Raw genomic sequence first — 18,503 nt, forward strand, 5'->3', positions numbered from 1 at the left:
TAATGAGGAGAGCAAAAGCTGGAAGACTTGAAATCAATCACATGGATCGTATTCCGTGCACAGGGCAATGACGAAAATAAAGAAAAGTACGTTTAGCAGCTAACTTCAGGATTGCACAGAACTAGTTGGCGCGACAGTTTCCCTATACGGTATCAGAAAGGGAAAACGAAACTAGAATGTGGCGATCGACGGACTACAGCCAGCAAACTCCGGAAAGGAAAACTATGTCACAGATGTAGTTACCGACAGAGTCACGTTTTTTGGCAACCTGTTGCATCAAAAAGACTGTCCGAGCACCTTTATCTTACTTTTCGTTCAAGTGAACGGTTTTAGAAGAAAATCTAAGAAGTCCCGCTAAGGTCAAAGCGAATTAAAACACTAAGGTACGCCACCATGGATAGCTTTATGGCCCAGTGTTCTGTAAGCTCAAGTCATATCTAATGACAGATACCGCATACATGGTTGAAGGGAATGGAAAGGAAACGGGGTGGGAGAAAGATAGGAAGGAAATAGCGACTTCCAGCCGCACAGGGCACAGAGGCAATGCAACGGCGAGAGTTCAAAATTCGTGGCGCACCGGGACTCTTAACTCGGATGCTCCGCTTCTCTAGAACGGTTGCGTAACCGCCTCGGCCATCCAGAAACGCTTTTCGTCAGATCCAAATTCCCAGCTTCCCCCACGCCGCACCGCAAGGACCCCCGCGCGCTATCACCATACCCGCAGAATTTTGATCCCCGTAGAAGTTCGTACGTTGGTTGCGCATCCACGCTGAAACGTTTTTATCAAACAGATGTCGCGTCCATACAATGTCCGACAGAACAGACGCCACTCTTACCTACCAAATACGGAATAATCTACGTCCAGTAAGTGTTAACACCTCCGGGATCAAAATTCATGCAGTGTCTCGCACCTTTGGTGACTGGTGCATTGAATGAAACACACAATTTACTCGCACAAATTATTATAAGTAAACTATCGACACCGAGGGAGACTAATATCAGAATTAACATGAAACAACATAAAGGAAAGAAACAGCTATCTGAACACTTAAAAGTCGTCGTAAAAATGGTACTGATACTTGAATACTTCTGACTTCGAAGTCTATCCCAAGACAGCTCATTGTGCCGTCGTTGTCTCCTCTTACTGCTGGTCACGTGAGTTTAGTAGGATTCCGGTCGTCCACACGAAATATTTCCTTCATTTTCTGTCCTGTGTCAGGTACTGTTAGTCTCTGGTACAACCAATAGACCCAGGTCTTTACATTATCTGGCATTGAAAAGGCTGTTTTGTTTCCACTGTCAGAAGTTCTTCGTACGATATAGTGCCTCATTCACATATCGTAAGCTACCTATCGTATGTGTTTTATACGTATGCCCTGTAGTACACCTGACACTTTTTTTGCGTCCTCGAAATATCTGTATTGGTTCAAATGTTCAAATGTGTGTGAAATCTTATGGGACTTAACTGCTAAGGTCATCAGTCCCTAAGCTTACACACTACTTAACCTAAATTATCCTAAGGACAAACACACACACACCCATGCCCGAGGGAGGACTCGAACCTCCGCCGGGACCAGCCGCACAGTCCATGACTGCAGCGCCTTAGATCGCTCAGCTAATCCCACGCGGCTATCTGTATTGGTGAGTTGCTTCAACCTTCTGCAGATAAAGATTTAACCCAGCTTTGGGGAGGAAGCAGTTTTATGAAGATCATTAAGTCAATTTTTTTCACGTAATAGGTCCCGCTGTCGTACAGAATGTTCAGAGCTACAAAGGTCTGGTACAATCTCATCTGCAACCCCCACCCCCATCGACACAACTTTAAATGCGAAGAATAAGAGAAGACCGAAACATGCAAGCCCGGCGGTCTAGACCATAATTTTGACGTCATGTTTCTGAAAACGGGTAGAGTTTACACAATGTCATTATTATTTCAGTTATTCTACCTTTTATATATGTTGTCCACTCCGTATTTTTATCTCCACAAAATGAGGTGCTTGTTTTTATCGCTGCTGATCTTCAGGCTTATCGTCTAAAACTCTTGGTCAAGAAGTTAATTTACCACGACACAGTTTCTGTACAATATTACGCTGAGACTCTCGTTTAACTGGTTCCCAGTTTAAGTCTACTGGTCATGCCCATGAACACATTTTTCATCCTGATCAGTTTCCTTGATATCGCAAAAGACTCATAAATGCTCCACATTTTATGATGGAAGATTATCTCATATGCCTCCTCCAAATCAAGTAAGACATTGTACGTTTCTACATCGCGATCAAACCTCTTTTCAAAAGTTTGACCCTGAGTGTTTATCTGCTCTGTGAGGTTTAAAGCCACCAAAGATCTTCTCAGCTTGAGGAGCTGGACATATGTAAGGAATGCTGAAGAGAAATCAGCCATACCTTATGCGGCAAAAAGTCTCTAATCGCCAATTCCTGACCGTTCTAAAGACGACGGACATATGACTGTGTTTAATGCCACCTTTAGCTATTATTACAGCGCCTCATCTTTGTGGAAAACCTTGCACTAACTCACGGCGGGATTTGTTTACACATTCTTCCTTACGCACAGCCAACAGATGTAGCCAGGGTTTTGGGCGAATTGAGATGAACTGCAGTCGTAGCAGCAGTGTATCCCAAAAAGTCCGATGGCAGTTAGATCGGTGATTCGAGCAGAGCAGTTAACCATATTCCTCTGATTTTCTTCGAATCACGACGTAGTGGTACGTGCTTTTTAGGCATGAACATCGCCATACCGATAAAAAAAAATTACGATTCTAAATTGATGCCTTACTATGAAAGCCATACTCTTACCTAATACTTTTTTAAAATACATGTGCATTCATTTTTACAGCGAGCGAAACAAATATTCCGAAACCTACCCCACAATAACTGCTCTAGACAATCAAGGCACCTCCACAGAATTTCGCAATCATCTTAACACACTCTGGCCTGGTATTTGCTAAGTTCATTAGACTCCCATCTGAGGCTAGATCGTGTACCGTGGATCGCGACCTTGTAAAACGTTCAGTTCCTCCACAGACGAATTAAGATGATCGACGGTGCAGCTTTGTTCTTGTGGATAGTTGCTTCCGGGAGGCAGAACGATGAAATGTTCTGCCAATGACTTCTGTATCCGAGCTGCAACGAAAATCCTCTGCAGTTTTTGACAAGGATATCTAAAGAATGGTACGAGGTGGGCAATTTTGAGTTCATGACTTATCAATTTCTTAGGCATATCACAGCTATCACTGGGTTTACTCCTTCATTCACGCATTCACTACACAACATTGCTAATTATGGGCCTGAGAACATCTTACTCCTGTGAATGACGAAATTTTTGGCTTTACAGCCACGCTCTGTTCGATCGCACTTCTCCGAGCTGACAGATTCTAACTATACTCTTTATGCGCGTTATATGAAGTGTCTGGAAGCTGCTGACCATGTAGTGTTACATTGTGCAGAGATCACATGTTAATTGAGGTAGTTTTATGTGCCTCATTTTTCTGAAAATGAACTAACCTTCCACTCCATGTCTTTCTGTCTCCATCTGTTGAGTAAGTCGATGTCGGTTGCCAACAGTCGATCGATACTTTAAAACTCGAAAATCTCGGTGATGTCTTTCATCTCATCGTCTTTATTGCTAATTGTTGTCTTTGCTTCCTGTAGGGTAGGTTTCTGTTGCAATAATGTTTGTTTTACGATACGTCGATAAAATTAAAAGTGTATTAATCTAATCAAATAAAGCGAAAAAAAATGGTTCAAATGGCTCTGAGCACTATGGGACTTAACATCTGAGGTCATCAGTTCCCTAGAACTTACAACTACTTAAACCTAACTAACCTAAGGACGTCACACACATCCGTGCCCGAGGCAGGATTCGAACCAGCGACCGTAGTGGTCGCGCGGTTCCAGACTGTAGCGCCTAGAACCGCTCGGCCACACCGGCCGGTAAATAAAGCGAATTAATTAACAGCTGCTCTTGGAACTATTGTTTTAATGGTACCGATTGTTTTCCCAATGCATAAAACAAAAAAAATCATTGTGTTATACGAAGTGGTTAATGCCACAGAGGTTTCATAATAAACCTACAAAATCAACGAAAAGATAGAATCGCCGATAAGACAAAATTGCTAGTTCGTAGGTATCTGTAAAAGTTGCACTTACTAGGAGGCAACGTTAGGCTGTTGGACAACGGTATCCTTAGGAAGGCAGAATCTTGTTTGGAGAAAATCTATGTGCATCCATGAGCAACTTCGTGACAGTACAAATGTATGTGAGTCTTTACATCTAGATAAATTTTCATGTGTACGTCCCATCAAGTTTGTTGCATAAAACAACGAATAGTATTAAACCTGATCAGATCAAAAAATTTTCTTTTCACTTACATATATTGGATTTCCTTGGTAACTGATTCCCATCTCATTGGGTACGAAATGTCGAGCACACAGTATTTGCGCTTCATTTTTCAGGTTTGTCCCTCCCAAAATTTTTATATCCTTATTTCATTACATATGCCGTTCCTTCCACCGTTACCGTCTACTTAATAGTGTGTCTACCCATAATTCACAAGAGGCTCCTAATGTGTAGGTACGGGTACAGGTGAGATGTCTATGAACAATGGTCACATTATAGAGAAATAAGTGTTTCATACTTGCTTTGCTTACATTCTCTTTCTACATACTTTTAATTTGTCAAGTACTTAATGAAACTAAACTCCGTCCGATTATGCCTAGAAAGGCCCAAGGGTGACGACCGACCGCCGTGTCAGCCTCAGCCACGAGGCGTCACTGGGTGCAGATATGGAGGGGTATGTGGTCAGCACACCGCTCTCCCGGCTGTTTTCAGCTTTCGTGACCGGCGCCGCTACTTAATGAAGTCGCTCCTCAATTGACCTCACAAGGGCTGAGTGCAGCCCGCTGGCCAACAGCGCTCCGCAGACGCGAACGGTCACCCTTCCTAGTGCTAGCCACCCACGACAGCTTGTGGTCGGTGATCAGATGGAACCGGCGTTACCAATGCAACTACTAAGACATCTTGCATTTATCTACAGGACAAGAGGCAAGTAGATCACCTCATCTACACTTGTACACCGTACAGCGTTTGCCGGACGGTATATGAAAGTAATTTTTTTTCTCTTTCTGTTCCAAGCGCAGACAGTGTGCGGAAGAAAAGATTGCCCGTACTCTTCTGTGTCTGTCCGAATCTCTCTTTCCACCCTAGCGATCCCTACTCAAGAGTAAGTTACAGGAAGAAATATGTTCTTGACTCACAAAGGCATATAGGCTGTCGTACTTTAGAGAGTAAGGCTCCGAAGGATGCAAAACTTTCTTCTAGTCTCCCACGGGGTTTGTTGAGCACTTCTTTGACGCTTTCGCAGCCGCTGCAGTTACCCTGTGACGAAGCGTGCACCTCTTCTCCGAATTTTCTCTCGTCTCTTATGTTATTCCATCTTCTTAAGGGTAAGGCCAACGCACTTCGCCGGGATTTGTAAGAGAACTGTTTCCGTGGGTGAATTACACTTCCTTACGATTCTTCTGATAAATATCAGGTACATGCCTTCCCCACAGCTAGGTAGTTCACCCTATATCGCCCAGACTGATACTCTTAGATACTTGAAGGTTGTGACAGAGTCCAGTGACTTGTCATCCACCAATTAATCACACAATATTTGGCAGTTTCATATCTTCACGCACATTATATTTATTTATTTGTACAGTCGGCAGCCAGATTCTACACTGCACAACACAATTTATGGGTCACTTTTTCGAAACCCCATAAATGTCTCGCATTGCGACGTAGAAGTTTGACATTTGGCTTAAAGGTACCTACAACGTTCCTCTGTACTGATGCAAATGCGTGGCGGCCTGTGACGACACCCTCGGGCTCGGCAACGCTTCAAACAGCAAAGTGGAATGATAATATAAAATTAATTGTTGGTAAGGCGGGTGCCAGGTTGAGATTTATTGGGAGAGTCCTTAGAAAATGTAGTCCATCAACAAAGGAGGTGGCTTACAAAACACTCGTTCGACCTATACTTGAGTATTGCTCATCAGTGTGGGATCCGTACCAGGTCGGGTTGACGCAGGAGATAGAGAAGATCCAAAGAAGAGCGGCGCGTTTCGTCACAGGGTTATTTGGTAAGCGTGATTGGGTTATGGAAATGTTTAGCAGACTCAAGTGGCAGGCTCTGCTAGAGAGGCGCTCTGCATCGCGGTGTAGCTTGCTGTCCAGGTTTGGAGAGGGTGCGTTTCTGGATGAGGTATCGAATATATTGCTTCCCCCAACTTATACCACCCGAAGAGATCACGAATGTAAAATTAGAGAGATTCGAGCGCGCACGGAGGCTTTCCAGCAGTCGTTCTTCCCGCGAACCATACGCGACTGGAAGAGGAAAGGAAGGTAATGACAGTAGCACGTAAAGTGCCTTCCGCCACACACCGTTGGGTGCCTTGCGGAGTATAAATTTAGATGTAGATGTAGACGTAGAAAGCTACAACACGTGCGAAAAGAAGGTCACAGCTCAGAAGCTCGTGTGCAGTGTGAGGTGGCCAAATGAGTCACATTGGCACCAAATTTCACCACAATTCTGCTCATTACCACCGTTGACGTGTCACGCAATGGGAGTGTCGTCACACACCACCTTACTTATATTTGAGCCTTCTTTTGACGCCTCTGCGATGGAGGCCAGAACCGCGACGCCAAGCGTTCAAATCACGCAGTTTTCTTATGGGTGGCCGAGGAAAACTTTCCAGACATCACCGCTAAGAATCGATACGAAAAAGCCTCAGGGGATGGCATTCAGAGCGTCAATGAAACCATCCCTCTCCTTTGGACTTTGATTCGCGCACATTCCGCGGTCGAAAACGACAGGATGCAATGTGATGAGCAACAGCACGACGTTCTTGACAATTTTTTGACAATGCTGACACCCCTATCCTGGATGATTCCACTCTTCTCTAAGGACATAATGGATCAGCAACTCCACTAAATGTGATCGCATCCCTCTGTAGTGGAGTGCGATCGCGACTTTTGCTCTGGCGTACACGGTGGAACCACTAAAGGACCATTCAAAACCATTCAACGAAATTTGAACGTGATTTTGTTTATAATTTTTCAGGCCTCCTGTTTCGTGCCCTGATGTGGAGTGATCATTGCCTGCCTGCAGATATCTAGGACTCTGCCACAGGTTCTCTCTGCAATTGCACATTTTTAAAGAGCTCAGTATAGATGTGTGGGCGACACCGACGATGTTTTTGAGCTTGGGAATCATAAAGGGACCATCTGCCATTTTATTCACGCGTGTGTCAATGTTGCAAATGGGTCTGAGCACTATGGGACTCAACATCTGAGGTCATCAGTCCCCTAGGACTTAGAACTAATTAAACCTAACTAACCTAAGGACATCACACACATCCATGCCCGAGGCAGGATTCGAACCTGTGACCGTAGCAGTCACGTCAATGTTGCAGCCCCCCACCTTGTACCTCAGAACTGCTTGTGCTATTGATCTGTAAATGTAATCTTTTGTGTATTCCATACTCACAGTTGCAACAATAAATCTTGAGCGGACTGGAAACCTCTAAAAGGGTGTACTGATATTTTTCTGACAGTGTGTTTTAGGTTATGTAAAGTAGTTTGGAAGAAGGTTGAAACTGTTGATCTGTGTTGTGCACTGTATTTGGGGAAAACGATACCCTACTGATGAGAATCAAATATTCTGCAATTAAAAAAAAAATATTTATGAACTTCAAACTAACACCCGTTGTCATAACATTACCAATGTTTCCAGTAGCACAACTGATGGGTTGCAGTGGTTGCTTCACGAAGAAAATCGCCCGGTTTTTTGTTTGAAAACGGCCATTAATAAGCGGCTTTCATTAAAGCGGAAAGTAATTCAAGCCGCCATTTGAATTGGGTGTGCTAGAGGGGAAGTCGTCCTCATTCCCAGGATTAGTGTCATACCAGCACACTTGTCCATCACATTTCAGCGCCTTTCCCGAATCTTAATCCACATTAACATTTGTGAGTCGATCTCAGTTGGAGATCTTAACTGTTTAACAGTAACCTATACAGTTGTTATAACTGACATTACATTTTGCTCTAATGGATCGGGTTTTATGTAAATGTGTGTCTTAACGTATCTGAAATTCGACCAGAAAATGACTTTGAACAAAAATAAATTTTTGTATATCAATTTCCTAAACATTTAACTTGCTGATGCAATCCCAACACTGCTGTTAATGCGAGGCTGTCGAAAAAAACTTTCACTTACTTTTAACCTTGAAAACCGAAAATGTTTGGCTCTGCACAGACCACATAATTCACATTTTTATTACACTACCATAAAGACTTCGTGCCTAAAAACTTGTTTGTTTCCGGAAACAATTACGACTTTAAGTCTGAAAAATTGATATGACGACATAAATTAGTCATTAAACAAATTTTATTTCCTCCACAACATATCGTGTAGTACAAATTATGGGCTCAAAGTGCCCGCATCACTTTTTTACAACATGTCTGTCAGGTGACTCAAGAATTACACCCGACTTGTCGCCAATATTTCACATCAAGGCTGCCGTGCCAGTAGAAAGATAGAACCCGACAGCGCAGACGGCTTTATCGACCAGTAGAAATATTTTGTCACATTCTGTGCGGGCTCGCTGTAAAGAGCTACTTGCTAGGGCAACTTTCGAGGAACCTGCCGCTTTCTAGCAAGGGAAGTCTATCAGATAATACAGTTGCAGATGTCAACGTCATAGGGCACATTATTTCATGCCACGAGAATTTATAAAAGAATTAAGAAGCGTTGAGTATGACGAGAATAATCATGAAGAATATAAGCGCACCGCATCAACCTGGAAACAAAATTGATAAAACTTACCGCTGTTATCAAGATAAAAGGATAATTGATGAAGGGACCGTAGAATTCTGCGCTTTACCCTACCGACGTCAATACAGTCAATTTTTTAGGCCAAGATGTTACTGTCAAAGATTTATGTGACTTCTGCAATTACATCTTTAGACTCGTACACAACATGATCTTGATATCACAACTTTTCTTCTTCCCAGTCACTGTTTCTAGCGCATTTCCTTGTCCAGAAAAGCACTGCTCACTGTAGGTAAAGCACGTTTTAGTCTATTTTTTTGTTTTAGTCTGGTGCACAGTCTTACTAGCTACAGTCATCCAGCGTCTATACAAGTGGTAAGTTACGAATGCGTCACTTTTTTGCCTATTGACAGTCTTCACACCCATCGCAGGTTACGAAATGAATAAGAGAGACACTCATCAACCTCAATTAGATAATATTTTTTGGATTGACCACCGCGTTCGTCCAAACATTCAGTGACCTTTTCAGGGAGAAACCTAGCCTAACCATCTTGATTGATATTTTCCGTGGTCTCCAAACACCGTGCCAGGAAAATATGTGGATGGTTCTCGCAACAATATCATGGCCAATTCCTTCTTCGATGCAGCTCTAATTATCTCACTGCAAAAAGAACGCGCATATTTATTTATTTAAAGTGGTCGAACCAGTAATCAACTTCACAGGCTTATAGATCCTTAAAATTTCACTGCAGAAGCTCGAACTAAAGACGGACATTTTGACGTTTTTCCATTCTGTTGCAGACCACTAATTGGCTCCTCTCAGACGCGAAGTTTGTCGTCTTACTCTTTTTCGAGTATTAAAACATATAGTGTAACAGTCTAACGGTCCGCCGAGTCTAAAATCATTAGCTTACTCGCCCAAGTGGGCGGAATCGGCCGTGGCTTCAAGAAATTTGAGTTCCAGAAGTATACAATCTGGCCTACAAATTATCCCGAAGGCAATACCACAGACACGTAACTTTTCTATCCTAATCACTAGCTATATAAGCGATTTCATCGAAAAATTATAATGCCATTGTAGAATTTACACTCACGCGAAAAACAGAAAATTTCAGTGGTATGCCAGTCTTCCTTTTACATAGTTTTAAACCGATATCCCAGCTAAAGAGGGCGGTGACTATTGTAATGTTTTTATCCTCTCCCCCCTCCTCTCCTTCTTCAGATTGTGCAGATCTTCACAGGAATGAAAATTATTAAAATTACTAGTGGTGACTATTGACGCAATGTGGCAGGTAAGCGCACACATACGGAAGATTATTGGAGATCGGAAACACCTGAGTACAATCCACCAAGATTAGAATTTTGGAAAGCGCAACGCAAAATGGCCAAATATGTATTGTAGTGGACCAGATGTGCCGATGTGGTATCATTACGAATTTACAGGTATATGCATATAAAGTGACGAGAAAAGCTCAACCAAGAAGGATTTGAGCGACATAAACGAAAGTTAGTAGGCGTGTTTCTATATCGGACAGATGAGGTCTACTTACATTTCGGGCCAGTAACGCCACTACGTGGATGCAAATCAGGTTTGCTTTAAATACACGCTGTAACGGTCGTTAGCGTTAGTTGCATTTGAGATATGACTTAGTGTGTTGATGGTAGTAAGAATGCCTTTGAGGCGACAATGACACCATTAGCAACACCTCACTGAGTTTGAATGAGGTCGTGTAATGACTCTACGAGAGCTGGATGTTCCTTCTGCGATACTGCAGAAGGACTCGGCAGGAATGTAGTCACTATACATGATTACTAGCAGTGATGGTCACGGGAATATACGGTCGCAAGAAGACCGGACTCCGGAGGGCCACGTGGCACTTCCAAGAGGGAAGACAATCGTGTTCGGAGTATGGCTTTGGCGCATAGTACTGCATCTGAAGCAGCAATCTGAGCAGCTGTCGGCACCGCAGTGACACAACAAACTGTTACAAATCGGTTACTTCAAGGACAGCTCCGAGCCAGACGCCCTGTAGCGTGCGTTCCACTGATCCCAAACCACAGCCTCTTGCGACTTCAGTGGTGTCAAAGCGAGAACTTATTAGAGGACAGGGTGGAAATCTGTTGTGTTTCCTGATGAAAGCTTTTTTCGCCTCGGTGTCAGTGATGGCCGTCTGTTGGTTACAAGAAGACCATTCGAGGGCCTACAACCAACCTGTCTGCGTGCTAGACCACTGGACCTACACCTGTATTTATGGTAAGGGGTGCGATTTCGTATAACAGCAGCAGCACACTCGTGGTCAACCGACGCAACCTGACTGAAAAGTTGTGCGTCAATCTGGCGATTCCACATGTTGTGCTACCATTTATGAACAGCATTCCAGGATGTGTTTTCCAACAGCATAAAACTCGCCCACATACCGCTATTGTAACCCCTCATGTTCTACAGAATGTCGACACGTTGCCTTGGCCTGCTCGATCATCATATCTGTCTTCAATCGAGCACATATGAGTCATAGTCGGAGGAAAACGCCATCGTCACCTACAACCAGCATTCACCGTCTCCAAGTACAACAGACATGGAACTCCATCCCACAAAACGACATCAGGCACCTGTACAACACAATGCATGCACAATTGAATGCTTCTATTCAGCATTCTGGCGGCTACACCGGTTATTAATGTACCAGCATTTGCCGGCCGGGGTGGCAAAGCGATTCTAGGCGCTACAGTCTGGAACCGCGCGACCTCTACGGTTGCAGGTTCGAATCCTGCATCGGGTATGGATGTGTGTGATGTCCTTAGGTTAGTTAGGTTTAAGTAGTTCTAAGTTATAGGGGACTGATGACCTCAGAAGTTAAGTCCCATAGTGCTCAGAGCCATTTGAACCCTTTTTTTGTACCAGCATTTCACATTTGCAAAGGCTTATCTTGCGCTTGCACTGACCTGTGATCTTGCAATGTAAATCGTTTAACTATGTTACCTAGACAAATGTATTCCCCAAATTTCATTACTCTACGTAAATAATTGTTTGGTTCTGGTCTTCTAAAAAAAGTTCAAATGTCTCTGAGCACTATGGGACTTAACATCTGAGATCATCAGTCCCCTAAGTAACCTAAGGACATCACAAACATCCATGCCCAAGGCAGGATTCGAACCTGCGACCGTAGCGGTCGCGCGGTTCCAGACTGCAGCGCCTAGAACCGCTCGGCCACCCTGGCCGGCTCTGGTCTTCTCCCATCCGTGTTGTTTTGTTCTAAAATACATACTACTTCAGTATCTCGACAATTTAGTCGCTCCTTCTCAATTTCCTATCCCGTAGGCAGACAAGGAAAAACAAGCTAGCAACTCTGCACTCCTTAAATAATAACGCGGGACATTGTGTCCTAACTTGCCTGCAAAAATGAGTTAGTTTATTATAGCTTTTCGTCATGTTAATTAACTTTGTATTCACAAAGCACAGACAAGCAGCTTTATTGAAGGGAACAAAAAAGTGGACCGAGACGTCGGATGAGTTGTTTTGTATAACGACCGTAAAGTTCATCCGCCCAACAGTTTACAACTAATTTCAAGCCGCTACTTTGATCACAAAAATTCGTTAAACGCGCCCGCCTTCCTTGTCGGATCACTGGTATTACGAGGGGGAAGTGAAAACTTATCGGCTGGTAATTAAGGGCTGTGTTCTCCAAAATGCAAGATTTTTTATGATAAAGTATTTAACTACAATGGAACTTTGTTCAGTATTTTTCCACAATGCAAGTACTGTCGATAACTGCATGCCTGGAAGACACAAAAATACCCTTATACAGTTCCCTTCGGGCCTTGATTGTGTTCAAAACGTTTTTCAGCAACAGATGTCCTCAGATTTGAGAATATGTGGATGTCAATGGCCATAAAAACGTGAATAGTAAGGATCTTCCAAACCTTCTAACTTCAAAAGCCTCAGTTTTCTTACTTCAAAAACATCTTTGTGGGATGGTGCATTGTCCTGTTGAAATATTATTTTCCAATTCATGGGTTCTTTGTGAAGTAGTTTGACCAGAATACTTGTGTACTTTCCGATAGTTACTATTTTATCTTTTGTAAGACAATAAATATGGAGAAAATCCTTTACATTCCAATAAAAAATGACTCCATCCTGTCTGGCACTCCAGCTGTTCGTTTCCACTGTGAGAATGTGCATCCACTTTTCAAACACATTAGTAAATCGGCATAATAAATCATTTGTGATAATTTTAAAAACGATCCAAATCTTGATGAGAAGCTGTCTCTCATATTCTTTTTGTCAGTATTTAACATATGTGGTACCGATTTTGCACAAAGCTTTATCACACTTAACCATTCCTGTAAAATGACCCGCATTCTTTCACTAGCAATCTCCAATAATTAACACTCCTCTAACAGCCGATCGTTCAATATCTAATTGTGCCTCTCTCTGTGTTTTAATGTGTGGCTGCAGGTTTGGGACGTCCTTCACGTCGATCATACACACACCAGCAGATAGTAAACCAAGAAATTAAACAGCATTACACGCTTTTCCCTTTTTTTCCACTATGGTTGAATGAAAAAGGTAAAACAGTATGCCATTGCGTGACTTGAGCGCCATTAGTGGATTCCTTCACTGACTACGGTTAGACGTTTAGATACGCTGCCGGCACATGGAAGTTGGCTTTCGTGCAACTCCTGATTAAAGTACCGTATTCTTTCATGTGCCAACGTTCAGATTTCACAGCTGTGTGAAACACGTAAGAGAGGTCGTCAACTCCGATCTCTTTCATTCAACTTTTATACATACTGACTGCTAAAAAGTGAATACTTCTGTCCGAAAAAAACATTACGTATTCAAATTCAACCACTGGCTGTCATTACATGCAATGGGTTTATATGTTGATGGCCATTTCTTCATGTCTCACATTTCATTTCATGTATATGGAATCTAGAAAACCATCTTCTGCTTTGTATTAGTACGTGGGCTCGTGTTAGGGGGAACCAGGTTTGATTCCTAGTACCGTAATCACTTGTTTTTACCCACGCTATACCCAGTAGATCAGCACCTAAGAGAAAAATTAATCGAATAAACAATACAAACTGGTGGACTACTAAGCAACAAAGAACAGCTACTAAACACTGACGTTCAACTCGTGCCTTACAAGCGAATGGAATGGAGAACAGAATTAGATATGCGGCGTGTTATTACGGGAAGCATTGGAGACGAGTATCTCAAATTGATAAACGTCACTATATTCTGATTCGTGTGGAACGGGACTCTAATGGATATAAGGCCACACACATGTAGGTTTCTACAAATAGTTTAAATGTGGGTGATCTGAAGAGTACACAGCCGATTTCCTTCTTCATGTTTCTCAAATCCGATAGCTAGTGCATCGTCTCTGATCGCCTCATAGAGGGCGGTACGTTAAAATTAAGCATAGGCCTATCTTCCTTTAGTGAAGCCCTATTCTGAGAGTCAACAAATGCTTTTATTGCATTGAAATGTTCCAAAAATATTATCGAACGCAAATTCAGTTGCTGCATCTCTGAATCTCTGGCACGTTTACAAAATGAAATCCAAAAATATGGCAAGAATTTATAGTTTCTATACTCAAACATTTTCAGTTCCTTAAAAAAAATACGAGTAGTGTACCGATGAAGTTGTAAACTGTGTCACAAATGACAGGCTGGGCTACGATACAAAAATAAAAATACCATCGTAAATGCCACGAGCTATTTATTCACCGAATTCTGGGAACCAACAGTCCACTCCAGCACATTGTTGAAGGAAGTAGCAGAGTTGAGTTTAACGTAACACAGACAGGTATGACCGCACTTACTTATATTAAAACAAAACGGACATTCGCAGACTTTTTTCCGACTTTAATAAGACAAGAGCTAGAACGAGATAGCGACGGAGGGAAGTCTTGCGCCAGGTCCGAAAGACGCGCTCGGATACCTGAGTTGATACAGCTCTTCTCGTGAAGGAGTAAAATTTCGGGTTCAAGCCCCGCTGGGAGTAGTCATTCACAATTTCTTGGAACGGGAAGGTACGGTAGGGGGGGGGGGGGGGACAGGGTAAGAATGTCAACAGAAAAACCGGCACAATCTCCTGAGTAGTAACTAATTTGCCCGTTAAAAATTCTATACAATCAGACGTTTCACAGCTGAAGCCCATTTGGGACTAATCATGAAACTCAAGAAATACAATCCTACGAAACAAGCCTCAAGGAATGTAGACTTCCTCGACGTATACTGCTGACGAAGTCTTCTATCCGGACGGTGCATTAATTTATATATAGTGCAGGGTTTTACGAGATTTCCCCAACAGATGAAAACTTCAACGAAACAGCATCCGGACTCTTGGGTTTCGAAAGTAGTGTTCTTAACAATTGACTTCACAGCTGTAATTTTGCCACACCACTCAAATATGTTCCAAACACCAAATTTCAGTATAGTTTGCTGGCCTTGCACCTGTGAGAATCTGACAACGTGAAGCTACGCAGACGCGACTAGATAGATTAGTTCGTAAGAGCAGCCCCATGAAAGGCAAATGTCCAGCTTGAAGTCGCATCAGGGAAACAGTTCTGTTCTCACAAGAAGTTTCGTAACACTGAACTTTATACGCTGCAGATAGAATGACCAGCGTGGGTAGAAAACGAGACTTCTAAAACGCTTTGGCAACGATGGCTCCCAAATTGTCCTCCGTACTGCGATGCTTGACTGGAATTAATCACCTTAACTGAGCCAACATGGCAATATGCTAAAGATTCTGATGATCAATGTTCTGGAACACAAATGCCATAACTGCGATGAAATCATTCCAAATAAAGATGTCATATTCAGTAGCTAGAGTCAGAAAAACAATATTATACAACTAGCAGCAATTTGAGAAAAAAGTAAAATCTTCAAAAGAGCCCTGTTATGCTGACGTATCTTAGTAACACACACTTTCACATTTCTCAAACCACAAGTGCACCTACAAATAAATAAATAAAAAATAAAAAAAATAAATACAAACAAGAAAAAGAGCTTTACGGCTATGGTCTCAAGATCTTTCATTTTTTATGCCTGGTGTTGAATGCAGACAGGTTATTGCGGAGGCATAAATCACGAATGTTTACTTTAAGAAACATGTATAATCACGATTAACTACATAAATAACTAAGCTTATTCAGTACATAACTTGGACCATTAATAACTTCCGGGTAGGTGTTACACAATACGGGCGCGTAAGAGGCAGAAACTGATTTAATACAGAAATAATTTTCTACTAAAGTCAAGGGGGTACACTACATTCAAAAAGTTACCTACATATTTTCGATATAATGGCAAATACAGTGAAACGCAGTTATCTTGGACAACGTCTTCGTAAGAATTTTCTCTGTAAACAGAAAGCCAAGTTGGCTGTCAGTAATAAAATACATTAGGCATATTGTTCAGGAACACCTACGTCCAAATTCATACATATTGTCGGATAATATAATTTTCAGTCACTGCTGATATTCAAATAAAGTCTCTTTTGCATATTCAGAAGTGCATTTTGAATGTATACTAATCCGAAACATGTTGATATTTTCGTCTTCGCTTGTACTTCTTCCCGATACCTGAAAAGAGCGCTGTCAGAGGAAACACACACATATATACCAGTATCCGAATACGCGTGACGCTCACTGTTACCTGCACTGCGGAACCCATCAAAAACAAACAATATCAGTCACTTAACAATTTCGTAATGCCACTTCTATATCTGACAATTATTATGGTTACGCCAGAAACATGACGTAAAAACATACACAGTTCCATTAGCAACGACGAATTAAAACTGTTCGAAAGAATGAAGCGATCATCAAATTATTGTGCCACTGCTCAACGAAATATATTTATCTGATTAATTACGATATAATAATTAAATGATACCATAAACAAAATATTGCCACTAACAAATCGAAAGCACAAACAAATACTTAACGTTTAAGCAATGTAGAAGAATATTACATACCTTAACGAAAGCAGTTCAACATTTGGCATGCGCCTAAGAAGGCTTACATCACATAGATTGCTCCCCCTGTAAACATAAATGTAGTTTCAGCTCAAAACTGCTGATGCGTATCAATGTGCATAAAGCACAACACTTCATGTCTCACTAGAAACTGTTATATATATATATTTTACAGGAAAAAATGCTTACCAGCAATTCAGTTTGCGCACTAATGATATATCTGATGTTTTTGTTCTCGCAACAACCATTTCTTCTGTTAACCTGCTCATCGTTCACAACAAACCTACAACAACGCTTGATGTATATGTTTGAACTACCGTCTGCTTACGAACATACGTATTTTCAAAGATAGCATTAAAGAAATTGTAGTTTTCAGAGCATTCGCAAGAAATACCACTCGATATCAAACCAAAGATACTACTCGAGAGATTAGTTATTACTGCACGAGATATCGATAGTAACAAATAGAAAATTTATATTACTAATCCGTTTATAGATATATGGAATTACTGAGGGTACGCTGCTCAAAGAACTACAAAATCAGCACTAACACGTCTGATGTGTTGTCTGACTTTGTTTTTTCCACTGTATGGATATGTACTTTGAAAACAGCATGCTAGGCAAAATTGTCCCTGCCTCTGCAATGGGTATTTCATCACAACGATGCGTGCTGAATACCGATAAATCATTAAATAATGCTTCCTAATGTCCTTTAAGATTATCACCAATACAGCATGTTTCTAATTTTTAAAAATCATGGTGTCTTCAGTATATTTCGTTTATTTGGAATAAAATGGTCTCTGTTTCTCTTAAGAAAAGTGGTAGTTTCATAATTTTTGAATGTGAAACATACTGGGTACTTGGAAAATATTTTGTTTTTTAAAAAGCATTCCTCAAGCTTTTGGTATTCTTAAAATAGGATAATGTATTGACTTTGTGGTAACTGTTTGTTTTACTTACTATAATAAGTCTCTTCTCCATGGCATGTGACTATCCTTTTGCTAATTTACACTTTGCACCACTGTCATTTAAATGACGCAGTTACATGTCATATCACATATCAAAATAATGATGAAAGTATCAGTACATTGTTTACATTTCTTGTCCGCATGCTGCATAATTATACTGGTTAAAATTATCACAAGTCTCACATTGAAGCAGATACTTAACAATAAAGTGAGCAGATCCACTGTTTATTTTCATGCTGTAAACAACCCAGTGGTGCAATGCACTTGCTGATAAACATTTTGTGTGTGTGAGTGTATACACGTGTTTTTATTTTATTTATTTAAATTTATTTATTTATTAGCCCATAAGGCGGCTTTCATGCTTATAAGGCACCAACCACAGTTATGTATGTATGTGTTATCTTTATTAAAACACAGGTTGTGTTGCCCAGTATGCAAGTATATATTTACACAGCACTTCAGCTAAACATATCACAAGTAAAAGTAAAGCACTCAACAATCTGAAGATTGTTTTGGACATCCCAGTGTTTTATTACGCTTGGTCCTGATGGATGTGGTATGCATTGCCTTCCTCCGACCCTTGAATTGACATACTTGGGTAATTATAGGGGGACCTACAGTTTAATGTGGATTCTGAACCACAGTGCAACTCATATTTTTCATGCCAACAAACATTGCCAGAGGTGAAAGAAGGGATAGATAGGCTAAATTTAGTT

The 18,503-nt window shown here is 41.4% G+C and overlaps 1 protein-coding gene across 1 annotated transcript in view; it reads right to left on the bottom strand.

Moving 5' to 3' along the window:
• LOC126469585 (uncharacterized) overlaps positions 1-17,145 on the bottom strand; it is a 328,341-nt gene extending 311,196 nt beyond the window's left edge. The window contains exons 1-2 of the mRNA XM_050096702.1: positions 17,009-17,145; positions 16,820-16,885 (exon numbers count right to left, since the gene is read on the bottom strand). Of these exons, the coding sequence (XP_049952659.1) occupies positions 16,820-16,885; positions 17,009-17,088 (146 nt within the window). The 5' untranslated portion in view covers positions 17,089-17,145. The remainder of the gene's footprint in view (positions 1-16,819; positions 16,886-17,008) is intronic.
• Between the last annotated feature and the right edge of the window lie 1,358 nt (positions 17,146-18,503).

This window comes from Schistocerca serialis, chromosome 3 (assembly GCF_023864345.2).
Source record: "Schistocerca serialis cubense isolate TAMUIC-IGC-003099 chromosome 3, iqSchSeri2.2, whole genome shotgun sequence".
Lineage (NCBI taxonomy): Eukaryota > Metazoa > Arthropoda > Insecta > Orthoptera > Acrididae > Schistocerca > Schistocerca serialis.